Raw genomic sequence first — 14,964 nt, forward strand, 5'->3', positions numbered from 1 at the left:
CAAAATGTTTGCGTCTGTGCTATAAATAGACGTGGTAAATCTAGCAAGCATTATTACGTGTTTTCATGCTTCTTCGGCTTTCTCTCTTTTCTCTCTGACGTTTAGTGTTTGATAGTAAATACCTTCATGCCTCACACATCTTTCTGTAAACATACATGCTAAGGAAGAGGGACACCTGGGTAAAGATGACAGAGCTGGCCCTGCTACATTGATGGGGATCATGTGTGCAAATGAAAAGGTAATCATTATAAATTGGGGAGTCACGATTCATTCTCCACCTCTGACACTTACCTCCAGCAAATGAGTATCAAGTCCTTTTATTTTTGGCCCAGGAACCGGTGGAAGGATGCAGGCGACCATGCTATAAAATAATTTGTGAGATAGGGTAAAATGACTTGTGTTCTCACTTTGTAGTTTCTGAAAGATTAGTATTATCTCTAAATAGCTACTACATGGACTATGACAGATAGGAATTAAACTTCTGGGGCTACATGAAACTAACAATCAACGGTGAAGACAGTGATTATAGTGGTCAGCTTCAAAATTAGCTCTGGCTAACTGAGGAGGCGGATTTTGAAATTAGTGGATTATTTGGACTATTTGCTTCCCTTTATTTTAGCTGCTCTTGGCAGATTTTTACTATTCCCCAACTGTGAGCCTCAGTTTGATGGGAAGAGCAACAGCGTCAAAGAATTCATTCTGTGACTTTTGCTAGCACTGATAAAAAATTTGTTAATGGGTGAGCACACTGCTGTTAATGGCCAAAATGAGGTACATGAATTATCCATAGGTTTCCATCATCTCTGTATTTATAACTTTTTTTTTATTTACGTAGTTATCCCCGACAACTATAATTGAGAGGAAGGTTGATAGACAATGGTGTACCTATAGCCTTTCAAAGCCACTGCCCAGACCATAATCAAACAGATGACAGCAGAAAGAACAGCCACAAAGATCCACACGGTGGTATCTTTCAGGGTGGAATCTAAAAAAGCAAACAGTCAGAAAGCTTTGATCGTATACAGCAACATCAAACACAAAGGAACAAACAAAACTAATGAATGAAGACTTTGAACATAAGTTTTACTTCCCTAAACTTCTTTTGATCTGAAAAGCAATCTAAACTGAGTAGCATTAATGATGGGTTTAATTTTTTCCAATATTATTAAATTTTAATACGTTGCATATATTTTATAGTACTCTACACTTTTAAAAATCCTTTTGTTATTTTATTTGATACTTAAAGAGGAAATTCAAAGTCACGTGGTCAGTTGCAGTAATAATAAAAGTTAACATTGATTAAGTTCTTACTAAAAGCCATCAGTTGTGTTAACCTCTTTATAATACATTGCCTTGCATGTAAAGATGAAACTCAAAGAGTGATTTACCCATGGGCATGTAACTATAAAGTTACAGTCTGGGATTTGACTCTAGTTCTTCTGCTTTTAGACCCCTGTGCTTTTATTTAGGAAGAGCCAGGGCTGGACAAGACACGTGTCTTTGGTCAAGCAAGTTGTCACAAGCGCTAAGCTTCACCATGTGGTTTTGGGCAAGACTTCTAACTTCGCTGAACTTTGGTTTCCTCACTTTTAATTCCCAATGGAAATTATGTTCTCTCTGAATATCTGAGAGGGTTGAGAGGACCAAACAAGGTAAAGACTTTGTAAACTGTAAAGTACTTTAGAATTGCAAGATGAATCATTCTCCTGTGGAACACAAACCACTATGTTTACTGACACTTATCTACTGTGCTTTGACTAAGAGACCAACATGTAATAGACATCGGAGACAGAAAATCAGTTCAGTTCAGGCTTTGAGATGGGATATTACCTTACAAATTCTGGGAGAACTAGGTGATGACCTTGACAAAATGATAGAGATGGGGCAGATGGGAAGAATGACCATAAAGCCCTCTGAGACACACCAAACCCATATCTGCAGTTTATCTTAGAAACTGGTCCTCGATGACAGTGACTCAGGGAGCACTGCTGTATTTCCAGATGTCTTTGTGTTGGTTGGGGAGAGGTTAAACCCACTTCTACTCATTCTTCTGACTAAGGCTCAAAATAATTTCTTTATTAGTAGTTACCACATGCAAATTTACTACATTTATTCTATTTAAAAAAATATTTAAGGATATAAGCAAAAAGTCACTAAGTCACTCACCATTAGGTATCTGGATGGAGCTCTCTGGGCCCCACTCACTCCAGAATCCATGGTCTGGCTTGCAACGAACCTGAACAAGATATTTCTGTCCTGGATATAAGCTGAGAATCTTAAACTGAGTTTGCTGCCCAGCAAAATGAGTCTAAGGGGGAACAAGAAAAACAGAAGTCACTCTGACTTGTGTTCTGAAGAAAGAGAATTTCTCTTAGATAATAAACTATTGAAGGAGTGAGGCCAGACGGTCAGACTTAGTAGATACCCTGTTCTCACCATTTCATTCCATCAGCCCATCTTTTCCTATTTATGAACATGATTCATACAAAAATTATCTTTCCATTTGGAACTCTATTTAAGAAAGACATATATTCTGCTCCCTATCCCCTGCCTTCTCAATTCTCCTTTATGGAAGGTAGTAAATAGTCAATAAAATTGGAAAAGTATTATTTTGTAAACTCTAATGAAATAATTGATTCAAGGATTATTTATTGGTTTAAAACCACTAGGTGGAAGAGAATTGGCACTCATGTATGTTGAAGCAGTAGTGCACAAATTAAATGTGACTTTACAGTCAAGGGATCAGATTGTGATCTCCCTAATCCAGGGGTCAGTTTTAGCATCATTTATGGTAGGTCAACCAGATGATTTGTGTTTCCTGATATGATTCAATATGAAGCATATAATATCACCTCTGAAGTATTCTTGCTCCAAATTGCTCAATGTGAATCTAATCAAGTCTTTAGATCGAATGTCTGGTCACAGAAAATATGGAGTCAGATAAATTAATGAAACGACCTCATGAAGAACTAATCAGAAAAATGCAAAAGATAAGACAGTCTGTGGGACAAGTGGCCCAGTCTCCTGAGCATGTTGAGACTAAAGAAATATATATATAACAACCAGCCACAATGTATTGTCCTGGAGCGGATTTCTGTTTGGACAAACTAACTGTTAAAGAGTGTATTGAAGCAATTGGGGGATTAAAATGTGGACTGGCTATTTAAATAATATTAAGGAATTTTAATTAGTTTTCTATATATGATCCTATTATTTTGGCTATGTTTGGAAATCTTCCCCCTTTAAAAGAGTCATGTACTAAAGTATTTAAGAGTAGAATATCATAATGCCTATAATTTACTGTATGATGTCTTAACATTGAAGTATTTTAAAATGAATAAAAAATACTAATAACAATCAACTGGTTACACTGAGACTTTTGCTCCCAAGTAGTGCCATTTAAGTCATCTCATAGGCGTCTAGATCTAAGATATCCTGAGGGAGGTGTATGGAAACCTAGTGGAAGAGGCTGTCCAGTGCAAGGAAGGAACCCAACCCTGGGAGAGCTGTGAAGATGCTCCTCCATCAATCCCAGTGGAGGGGAGAAGGCCTTTCCACATCTGGGTTGGTTACATCAGCATCAGGAGGGCAACACGATGGCCCAATATTAGGAGGAAGGACCTGTTCTCGGTTTCAAGGGCTTCATTTTTGCCAAAAAACATGGTTCTTTCCAAAAGCTTCTGGTTGACTTACCTCCCACTCAGTTGCTTTCTCAGGCTTTAATCGAATTTCATATTGGAGTATGAGCCAACCAGATCTTACGTCAACCAGGGTGGGTGGAAACCATTTTATCCACAGATATAATTTTTGGTCTTCTGGCTGTTTTAATTCCAAAGTCAGGTTCACAGGAGGGTCTGGTTCAACTGTAGGTAGGAATAAAAAAACCTCCATATTTAGTAAAAGTGGTATTTGAACATAGAACTATGTGACTTACCATTTCACTCCACCATGGTTATGAGACACCTTGTATTTAAGGTCAGGTGCTAGTCAGCAGATTTAAGCAAGGGAGATGTGTAGGGTGCAAAATTTAAGGAGACACTAATGGCCAACAAGCACATGAAAGATCCTCAGTGTCATTAGTCATTAGGGAAATGTAAATCAAAATCACAATGAGATATCATTTCAAACCCACTGATGGCTGGAATTCAAAAAATGAAAAATAACAAGTGACATGTTAGAGATATGGAAATCCTCAGACATTGCTGGTGAGAATGTAAAATGGTGTACCTGCTATGGAAAAAATTCTGGAAGCCACTCAAAAAGTTAAACATAAAATTACCATGTCACCCATCAATTTCATGCCCCAGCCAACATACCCAAAAGAAATGAAAGCAGGTGTTCAAATAAAACTTGTACATGAATGTTTATAGTAGTGCTATTCACAATAGCTAATAGGTGTAAAAAAACTCAAACGTCCATCAATTGATGAATAGATAAAAAATATCTATATAATGGAACATTATTCAGCCAAAAAGAGAAAGAAAGTATGAACTGATACATACTACAACATGAATGAATCTTGAGAACACTATGCTAAGTGAAAGAAGCCAGATATTATATCATTCCATATATATGAAATATATAAAATAAGCAAATCTATAGAGACAGGAAGCAGATTAATGGTTGCTTTGGGGCTGGGAACGGGGGGAAATCTGGAGTAACTACTGAAAGGGTATAAAGTTTCCTTTTGGAGTGATGAAAGGGGTCTGGAATTAGCAGCGATGGTTGCGTAGCATTATGAATGAACCAATACCACTGAATTGCATACTTCAAAAATGGTAAAAAGAGTGAATTTTACGTCATGTGTATTCTACCACAATAAAAAAATAATTAAGGAGGTACTTACTCTCGAGTTCCTTCAAGTACAGGTCTGTGAGTGCCTCCTTAAGAGTGAGGGGCCAAGGGTGCTGGCTTGTCTTACCCTAGTCTGAGTCTTGCTGGTCGGTAGCATTTTCTTTCTTCGTTTATGACCTTCTCAAATCAGTCTCCACACCAGGTGGCATAGAGTGAGTGTAGCTACAGTGTACTTGGCATTATAACCTACAATTACCTACAAGATGAACTTTAGAAAATGGGCCACTAATCCTTATGCTTATATGTTACTAAGTAAATACCTAAGATTATTTTATATGTATTTACTAAACAAATATTGGTTATTTAATATAAGTTCGAAGTTAAACACAATCCTAAGAAATGCCTCTGATCAAAAAGTATTGTACAAAAGTTCAAGATGAATCCTTTCTAGCAGTTTCTCAACCTCAGTATTATTTGAACCTTGGACCAGATAATTCTTTGTTGTGGGTGTGTCCTGAGCATTGTGGGATAGTTAGCAGCATCTCTAGACTACCGTTTAGATGCCAGTAGTACCCCCCGTCTTCCCTCCCTGCCATTGTCAAATATCCTCTGGAAGGCAAATAGCCCTAGTTGAGAACATTATTCAATGACAAATATTATTCAATGACAACAACAACAGTGAAGTCTATTTCTGGACATTATCTGCCAATGTTGTCTTTCTGTCTTATGTGTTATCACTGGATGAGAGTCAAGCTGATAGAAAATGTACTGCAGTTAACACTGATTTTTAGATGAATATCCATGGCTTGTACTGTATATGGCAGGGTTATATGAACACTTCTTTCATGATTTTGAAAAATATGGTCTGACACATTCTTTCAGGAGTAGATGTTTTCCAGAGTCAATGTGAATTTGATGCATTCATTGATTTCACTTTTAAACATACTACTCTTCTTTAGTAATCTCATTTTTTTGTGTGTGTGTGGATACCATTCATTATAAGAGTTGCTCATTTTAGATTTTCTCTTGCTTTCACTGTTTTGCCCTCATATACTAAATATTTTCATCTTTGAGGGCAAGGCAATTCAAGAAAGAGCTCATAAAAAAGAAATTATTTGGCATTTAGCATCTTAAAGACTTCATATCTCAAGTAAATTTATATGACTGGAACTTATTTTATTTCTACTTGTCAGTGGGGTTACATTTTTGATTTTCTTAAAATAAGATCAAATCCAGTTTCCACCCCAATGCTCATTGCAATGGTTTGCTGGGGGGAGAAAATATCTAAATGCAAACTATTTGGTATGGGAAACTTTGTAAAAGTTAGCCACTGATAACATGGCAATGCGATGATATGCAAGTAAATATTTGAGAGTCTTAGCCTAATTTTCCATGTCCGGTGGTATTAGGTAAATTGGGAAGACTTGGGTGAGCTTGAACCTAATCAGCTGCTCCTTAGATTATCATAGAAGATGAGGGCTGAATCCTGTCCTGGCTAACCCATCTCTTGACCTAAGTTTCCCTTTGTCATCTCTGACAAACCACACATGCCACTACAGTGATGCCTAATTGCCCTGCAGCTCCATGTTGATCATTCAAAGCAAGAAGCAGCTCTCAGAATGACTTTGTTTTACTTTGTCAATGACTTCTCCAAATGTTGTACTTATGATCTTGGCCTTCAGCCTCCTGTTCAAGGAGCACTATTTACTCCCCAATTGTTTTATTTTTGAAAGAATGGCTCTAGTTGCTAAAGAGTATATATACATTGAGAATTGAATTTAGGGCAAAGCAGCTGGACCTAGTTCTGCAGTGGAAGTAGATAGACTCTTTCTAAGAGCTGCTACTCTATGAAGGATCTCTGTCCTCCAGGGGGAGAGCAAAAAGAAATCCCAGCTTGTCAAGGAAGAAGGGGGAGTAGGGTGGGAGGAAAGGATTGATAAGGGACACATAAGTAGAATATTCCTGTTGGGTGCAAGGGGATGGGAATAAAGGTCAAGGGAAAGCACAGAAACACAAGGACCCCAAGTGCCCATCTTACTGCCACGAATGACTCAATAAAAATTGGTTAAAAATATTCAGTTGAAAAGGTTATCGTAAATTTTCTCCTCTTTCTTTTTGGTGATCCATCTGTAAGTCAAGGAGACTCAAACCGAGTTTGGTTGCTGATAAATCCATAATGGAGTAACGAATTCCTCACCCATCGCCCCTCTCCTTACCGATGTAAGTCACGTCCACATAACGTGGATCCGAGGTACTGCTTCCCATCTGGTTCGTGGCGTTTATTGTGATGATGTATATTGTCCAGATGGAGGTGTGCTTCTTGTTAAAGTAACAGGAGTTGGGGCCACCGGTTTTGTAGTCTGGACACTCATGGGTGTTTGTATCTCTGCAATGAATCATACATTAGGAGTGAGTGAAAGAGAGTCTGTTTTTTTCCCTAATAGAACAATACCACTGGATTTGGGGGATCGGAGCTGAAAAGCAGCTCCCCAAGCTTTTGAGCCCTGCCTTTTATGTCAGCTGGGAGTGAGACAGGGAAGAGAATGCTGGAGAAGGGGGTGGAAGTGTCATTTTAGAGCCTTAAGGACTCTGCTTCTTATCAACCCTTCCTTTCTACAGTTTGTGTGTGTGTGTGTGTGTGTGTGTGTGTGTGTGAGCATTGTGATAGATGCCCCTGCCAATAAACACCTGAACTTTCAACAACCCAGGTCCCACTCTACCTACCGTACTGCCATCGAGTCATCTCAGGAAACAGGCACTTCCCCTTGCACATAAACACCAAGGGGCCGTGCACAATGCAGCATTGCATTATATATGTTGAATTACATTTTATTGAAAAAAGCTTGAAGGGAATAAAGACCGATGTCAGTATATTTCAGATTGCACGAAGTCAGCAACAGAGTAATGTGACTGTGAAGGGAGATATTTCAGGCCCAAGTGGCTCATTAGGTGGCTCACATTAGGCTGGGGGCCTCGATGTAAGACACACTACACTGATGTGGAGGTGTATTCCGTTTGGGTTGCTGGTGTGAGCTCCTGAAATCTGTTTACTTGACACCCCTTTGGGTCCCAGAAGGGATGACAGCTTTGTGTACAGCAAAGTGCAAGCATTGGGAAATGGACCAGCTGTTGTTTTCTTCACTGGGGAAGGAGACAGCGCTCCCTGAATTTCCAGGAGGGTCTCGCTGAAGTCTAACAAAGCCTTCACCCAGAGATGATCTCTTTTAGTCTGCAAGGCAACCTTAGCTCCAAATATGCCCTCTGGGAAATCACAGATTTTAGATTGGCAATTTCTTAAGGAAAAATCCTCACTTTCCTTTCCTTATAGGGCTCTTTGTTTTCTTGGACATGAAACAAGTTTGAAAAGTTACCATACCGTGGTTGTCAAGGATTGCATAATAATCCTTTTACGGTGCAAAGGTAATGATTACGACAGAAAATTATAAATAGTACAAGGTTTATAGAAAACATCTAAAGTTGACTAGCACTTAGTAAACACTTATGTGTGACCTTGGGCTGCAACCTAGGTTTGGGACAGGCAGTTGGAAACATTGCTACAGTAGCCCCCTTATCCATGGGGGATATGTTCCAAGACCCAAAGTTGATGTTTGAAACCACGGATAGCATTGAACCCTATACTTACAAAGTTTTTCCTATGTATACATACCTATGATAAAGTTTAATTTATAAATTAGTCACAAGAGGTTAACAACAGTAAGTATCAAAATAGAACAATTATAGCAATATACTCTAACAAAAGTTAAGTGGTCTCTCTCTCAAAGTATCTTGTTGTACTGTACTGACCCTTTTTGTGATGATGCGAGATGATACAATGCCTATGCGAAGAGATGAAGACGTAGCGTTTCGCTACTGCAAAAGTTACTTGAACAAAAGCACTTCCATACTGAGACAGTCATTGTGATCATCAGCTATTAAGTGACTAACGGGCAACTAGGACATACAGTGTGTATACAATGAACAAAAGAATGATGCCTATCCCATGCGGGATGAAGCAGGATAGTGAAAAATTTCATCGTGTTACTCAGAATGGCACAAGATTTAAAACTTATGAACTGTTTATTCCAGGAATTGTCCATTTAATAGTTTTGAACTGTGGCTGGTTACAGGTAAGTGAAACCATGAAAAGCAAAACTGCAGATAAGGGGGAACGCTGTATGTCGTATTGCTTTTGCGGCTGATGAGCTTATGCGCATGAGAAACTTTAGCCAGAGAATGTGGACCTGGATGTTTGAGTCTCTTCTGCCAAAAGTGTGAACCTTATCAGTGCCAACCCAGGGAAGTGGGGAAACTAACTCAGAACCAATGTCATTTTGGCCAAGAGAGTGAGAACTCTCATGTGGGGTTTGATAGGAGAGAGGAGGAGTTTTTACCCTTCCTTGTGGTAAATCAGCGTGTAATTGGTGGGAAGTCCTCCATCTGCCCCAGGCTTCCACCAGCAGGTAAAGGTTTCCTTTTCAGGAGAGCGACATTTAAAGATCTCAGGTTTTCCAGGAGGTGACTGTCCTAAAAAAAAGAAAAAAAAAAAAGAAAGAAAGAAAGAAAAAAAGACAGAAGTTACCAGAGTCAGTATTAAGGTTCATTCACCTTTTAGGTCATTCTGCTGGTGACAGAAGCAGATTGATGGGACTGTGCCAGCGATGAAGTCTGGGGTTAGTACGCCTGGGGGTGGGGAGCTCAGAAATGCCAGAGCATTAGCATCTAGGAATCCTCATCTGGGGGCTGCCTCGATGTTGGCAGGATGGAGAGAGGGAGAAGGGCAGGGGCTAGCGGGTATTTGCAGTGGGGTGTGTGTGTGTGTGTGTGTGTGTGCATTGTGAGATGAAGATACCAATAACCTAAGGTCAAGTGACTAACTGTAAAATTTCAACAAAGAGTGAGCATCAAGAGCACGATGGATACATATGGACTGAAGAGAGTGTGGTCCCTCTGTAATCCCACGGCGCCTACAAAGCTGATACCCGCCCACAGCACAAGGGTGACCGTAAAATGAATCCTCCCCCTTTGCTGAGGACATGCCCTCTGGCACGTCTCCACTCTGCTCACTACCTCTGTATCTTTCTGCCATTCCCAAACCGTGAACTCAGTCTTCGGTCTTGGAGTCTTTCATCGTGTCACTGATGTTCCTTTTAGCTGCTTCGTTCTCCTGTCCTCGTCTCTTTTCTTTTCTTTTCTTTATCTTTTGTTTTTCCTTAATTCCATTCATCTTTGACCTATGACCCAGTCTCACAGTATATCTCCCCATTGTCCCCACCCCTATTTTCGAATCTTGGTTTTTAGTACCTTTTTATCTTACATTTCCTCCTCTCTCCTTGGGTCTTTATGTGGTGAGGGACGAAGGACTTCCTTGTAATTCTATGTCTCTTTTTTGGGGTAGGAGGCATGATAATAAGTAAAGAAGTGGGTAGCTGCTCTCCTGGTTACAAGCGATTATTATTATGAAAGAGCTGTATCCAGTCCCAGCTGGAGGCTAGAAAGTCCGAGAGAGGTGATATATACAATTCAATGTCAAGGGGATAGCATTTTTTAGTTGCCTAATCCCCAAAGCTCTTGGTGAGTCAGCCTCCTCTTCTCTTCCTTATCTGCCAGGTCCAAAGAAGGGATCAGTGACGCTGAGAATTTGCTCTGACGCTGCTGAGCTAGGGAGCCACATCCATCCACATAACCCCATCAATCCTCTCTTTGGCTGAGCTGGATGCCCACATGCTTGGTTCAGGAATTTAAGAGCAAAGAGGAGGGCTGGCAGGTGCTGGTCTCAGTAACTCTGAGTATTCTCTCTCTTTTCTCTCACATCTGTGTCCTACCCCTTGTGCTAGCTCTGGGGTCAGAACTTCTAGCTGAGGAGCAGATCAGAATGAGCAAGTTTGGAGGAGAACCTGGATGGGAAGAAGGGGCCCTTGGCAAAACTGCTCTGAAAGAAGAATTTAATGGACTGGTATGACACAGTGCTCGGGGTGGGGCTGAGGACACCGGGCCGAAAGTGTCAAATGGAGATGAGCTATGCTCCAGTTTCCAGGCCCACAAAAAATGATCCATGGCAGCCAGCCTGGGCTTTGCTAATATTTCTAACACTGCTCACTTCTAGGAAACATTTCTTCTGGATAATTTCACTGGTTGAAGCAAAGGCTTCGTTTTTGTTTTTGTTTTGGTCATGGCTGAGGAGGAATGTGTGAAGTAGAAAAAAAGAGTTTGTTAAAGAAACCCCAAACCCTCTGGTTAATAATAAGCATACTCAGAAGCCAGTTAGGGAAATTGTTGATTATTTGAGTACTTAAAGTTTCCCCGTGGATTATACTGATCCCCGCTTTCCTTTTCCTCTTTCTCTGAAAGTTTATCTCTTTCACGTTTCACTGGTTATTAGCAGTATCTCTAGGAGACCCAATAGAAGACAATAAAGTAGTGAAATTACAATTAATCAAATGTTGCTTTCACCTTTTTTAGAGGAGACAGTTAAAATTAATGGACTGTCTACTATCTGTTGCACACAAACACAAGGACAACTATATAGGTACCATACACACAGGTACCCATATACGCCCACATAAGAGCCTATATCAGAAACATGCACCCACACTCCACACAGAAATATATATATAGGTGCATACTTAGAGAAGTACAGATTGGTAGACACTCAGAAATGTACTCATGCAGGGAGGTGCACACACAGATGATACACAGGTATATACAGAGAAGCATTAGCAATAAGGTACATAGGAGAAGTTAATATACACACAGATATATCCCAAGGTATACACACCCAGAAATACAAAGGCTAGGAACACAGAAATGTACACACAGACACACACAGTCTAGTGTAGCTGTGAACTTCATTTACCCCATTAGCACAGAAAACAGAGTTGGCTGTACCTATTTCCCACTATGTAACAGCAATCTCTTACGTCTCTTAACAGTTTTCCAAAGAGTTTTCACATACATTATTTCATTTGAGGTGGAGGAAACATCATTCCCTCAATTTGAAAATATGGAAACCCACAGAGATGAGGTATTTAGAGCTGTTTCACTGCACTCCCAGAATAAGGATGAAAGTCAGAACACAATCACAAGCTTTTGCATTAATTGCATTAATTCATTTGTATTGATTTTTTGAATCTATTTTAACGCCAAACATTTTGCAAATAACCGAATAGCAGCAAACGGCATGTACATTTTCATTTCTCATAACGAGAGGACTATGATGGACTGACTCTCCACTCTTTCTGAAAACACCTCAGGATTTGAATTAAAGAGCAGGACACTCTCTTACTTACCATTCAGAAGATTGGTGTTGAGAAAAAGTAGCAAAATGAAAACAAATGTGGATGTCACATTCTCCTTCATGTTGTCTCCCTTCTCTTTCTATAGGAAATCAGAAGTTCACTGGAAGAGAAGGCATCAGGCAACTTTTTTGAAATGGCAGTCCGGTCAGGCACATGCACCACTTTACTCTAGGTGTTTGCAACTGATTCTTGCTCCTTGCTTAATGTGAATGACAAAACAGGAGGAAAGGAATGTAGGAAAATGTAACATGGTCGGATGGCTTGGCTCAGAAACATAGATCACACACGCTGGGAAAAATTCCACCACCAGAGGTCATCAGATGACAGTGTTCAAGGGCAGCCACATGGTGGTAGGCTCCTTTGTACATGCCCCAAAGAAAAATAGTTCTCTCCCCACCCAGCAGTCATCTGATGTGACATATCGCCCATTTGATGTGACATAGCTTATATACCCTACCAGAGAACTGTTCTGGGAAGGCTTTGATCCACCAGCCAAAAGTAAACCAGCCTGATAAGTCAGTGCGACTGCAACCTGGCCTCACTGATGCCACAGAGTTAGGGGGCCTTCCTCTGGAGGTTTAGGATAAGAAGTTTCTGGAAATCTCCTGGGCTGTAGGCATGGCTATGAACCACACAGCGAACACTAGTGAACCTCCATGTGGTTTATTTCTCTCCTTTGGAAAAGTTCCATAAACAAGAAATGACAAACTCCAGTCATAATTCAAGTCCCCTGGGTTCAGAGTGTTAAGTAAATTTTGAACCTGCAAGGGTTGAGAATTTTGAGCAATTTATTATTAATATTATTAGTTTTACCCTTGGAACAACTTTCAAAGCCTCTGAATGTCCTTGTAAGAAAAAAAGATTTTTAAAGACATTTGAAAAGGGCTCGTTAGTCTTAGCAGGCTCCAAACGACTCAGAAAACAAAAGATTTGATGAATGAAGAGTAAATTCTCAGAAACGCATGGCGTACATTTCTTTTAAATTTTATGGGCCTTTCTTTCTTTTCTTTTCTTTTCTTTTTTTTAAATTAAGAGAAGAACATCCAGGGGCAAGGCTGCTCATCTGGGGACATTTGAAATGACTGTTATTCGACAAGCCCCCAAAAGACCAGCCTTTGCCCATCACTCTTGGTCAGTGTTCCCCACCTGCCTTCTGGCTGCATACCACACAATGGGCTTCTTGAAGGCTTTGTCCACCTGCTCCTGTTCCCTGAGACATACTCAGAAATGTAAGTCTTAGTGACAGTAGAGGTTTGGGACACATAGGTGCCATCAAGTAGGGCTCCTGTGAGGTAACCAGTATGCCATCCTCTGGGGAGCTTCTAGTCACTCTTCCAGGATTTATTCCAAATGCACTCTGGTTATACATTCTAAACTGCCTGCTACATCTAACCCCTCAGGATCATCTTATTTATATCAAGTTGTTAAAGGCTCATAATGGGTTTAAAACCACACCTGCTGTAGTAAATGCAGCATTTACTATGGCCCCAGCACTGTGCTATATATCCAAATCTCATAAATTTCATTTAGCTCTCACAATAGCTGCATGAGTAGCACAAGGTATTACCATCCCACTTTATTTTGATTTTTATTTTCTTAAAATAATTTTTTTTTTTTTTTAGGCGAGGCAACCCTTGGTCGACCTCACAGATTGCAAGGACCTTGTCAGTTTACAATCCCTATTTTTCAGGTCTACAGCACCTGGTCTTCCTAAGTGGTCTGCTATCCAAGTATTAACCAGGCCCGACCCTGCTTAGCTTCTGAGATCAGACGGGATCGGGCTTGTTCAGAGTGGCATGGCCGTAGACTTACCATCTGGCTTTAACACATGAGAAAACTGAAGTACAGAGCAGTTTAGTAAACTGTCAGTCCCATGACATTGGGAGAGAGAAATCTGGCAAATCTGAGCCCATCTGAGAAATCACCCGATTTTCATTCTGTGATCGATGGTGCATTTATTGCCCCTTCTATGGGGGGAGACAGTGGAGACAACAGTGACTGACTCGGGGTGAACAGTGTGCCAAGTCTTGGGTGGGCATGGAGTCAAGAGAGCCAGGGCTCAGAGAGGTCACCTCAGCGACCCACTCTGCTTGTGCCTGACTGTCTCAAGTTCATTATTCCTACTAATCCAGCTTCAATAGGTCCCTATAGCCCCAGAGGAATTATTTGTTCTGGAAATCTGGTGATCTCAGCCTGGCTTCGGGATGGAAATTCTACCCACTGGCTGAAGAAGATCAATAATACCCTTTTATTGAGATTTCCCTGCTCTTTTGGACATTGCATCAAAATGCTTGAGATCAACAAACTATTAATCACACCTTTTGGGCGGGGTCAGATGCTATCCAGATATCTCTGCTGAATCAGGGTACCACGTGTTTTGCAAAAGAAATGCCTGGATGGGGAGCCGGGTAGGGGTAGGCAAGAGCAGATGTTGTCATGAGTTACACTTTCTGGTGCGCTGCTCCAGGCTCAAAGAAACTCTCCTAAATAAAATTTTCTTATAACAATGCTTTCAGTAAGTATTTTATGGACTAAAAAGAAACCCCTTCCTCTGGGATTTCCTAAGATATCCTGCAAATTTGCTAACTAGCCAGGTGTGCTTCTGATGCCTTAAAACCCCTGTGCCAGGAAATTAGACATACTTATGTAACTGTGTTTCAATGATTTCCCAACACATTCTGCATCTTACTCCCCAGCAGGACGACCATAGTAAACCTTGAGAAAGATGATCACAACTGCTCACTCCGAAGGGAGCTACGCTGAACGTTACCCCTGATCATACATTGTTTTTTCCCAGCACTAGGCATACCTCCCTCTGTCACTGATCATTTTTTATGGATGACAGACACTAAGCTGGGGACAAATCTGGTTTTTG

The 14,964-nt window shown here is 40.5% G+C and overlaps 1 protein-coding gene and 1 pseudogene across 1 annotated transcript in view; both read right to left on the reverse strand.

Moving 5' to 3' along the window:
* PRLR (prolactin receptor) overlaps window positions 1-14,964 on the reverse strand; it is a 33,184-nt gene that overhangs the window by 2,522 nt on the left and 15,698 nt on the right. Inside the window, exons 2-8 of the mRNA XM_006917805.1 lie at window positions 12,081-12,189; window positions 9,186-9,318; window positions 7,011-7,180; window positions 3,694-3,863; window positions 2,167-2,308; window positions 886-985; window positions 292-361 (exon numbers count right to left, since the gene is read on the reverse strand). Of these exons, the coding sequence (XP_006917867.1) occupies window positions 292-361; window positions 886-985; window positions 2,167-2,308; window positions 3,694-3,863; window positions 7,011-7,180; window positions 9,186-9,318; window positions 12,081-12,150 (855 nt within the window). The 5' untranslated portion in view covers window positions 12,151-12,189. The remainder of the gene's footprint in view (window positions 1-291; window positions 362-885; window positions 986-2,166; window positions 2,309-3,693; window positions 3,864-7,010; window positions 7,181-9,185; window positions 9,319-12,080; window positions 12,190-14,964) is intronic.
* Window positions 13,779-13,897, reverse strand: LOC112484697 (annotated as a pseudogene).

The sequence above is a fragment of the Pteropus alecto genome, unplaced genomic scaffold (genome assembly GCF_000325575.1).
Source record: "Pteropus alecto unplaced genomic scaffold, ASM32557v1 scaffold127, whole genome shotgun sequence".
Taxonomy (NCBI): domain Eukaryota; kingdom Metazoa; phylum Chordata; class Mammalia; order Chiroptera; family Pteropodidae; genus Pteropus; species Pteropus alecto.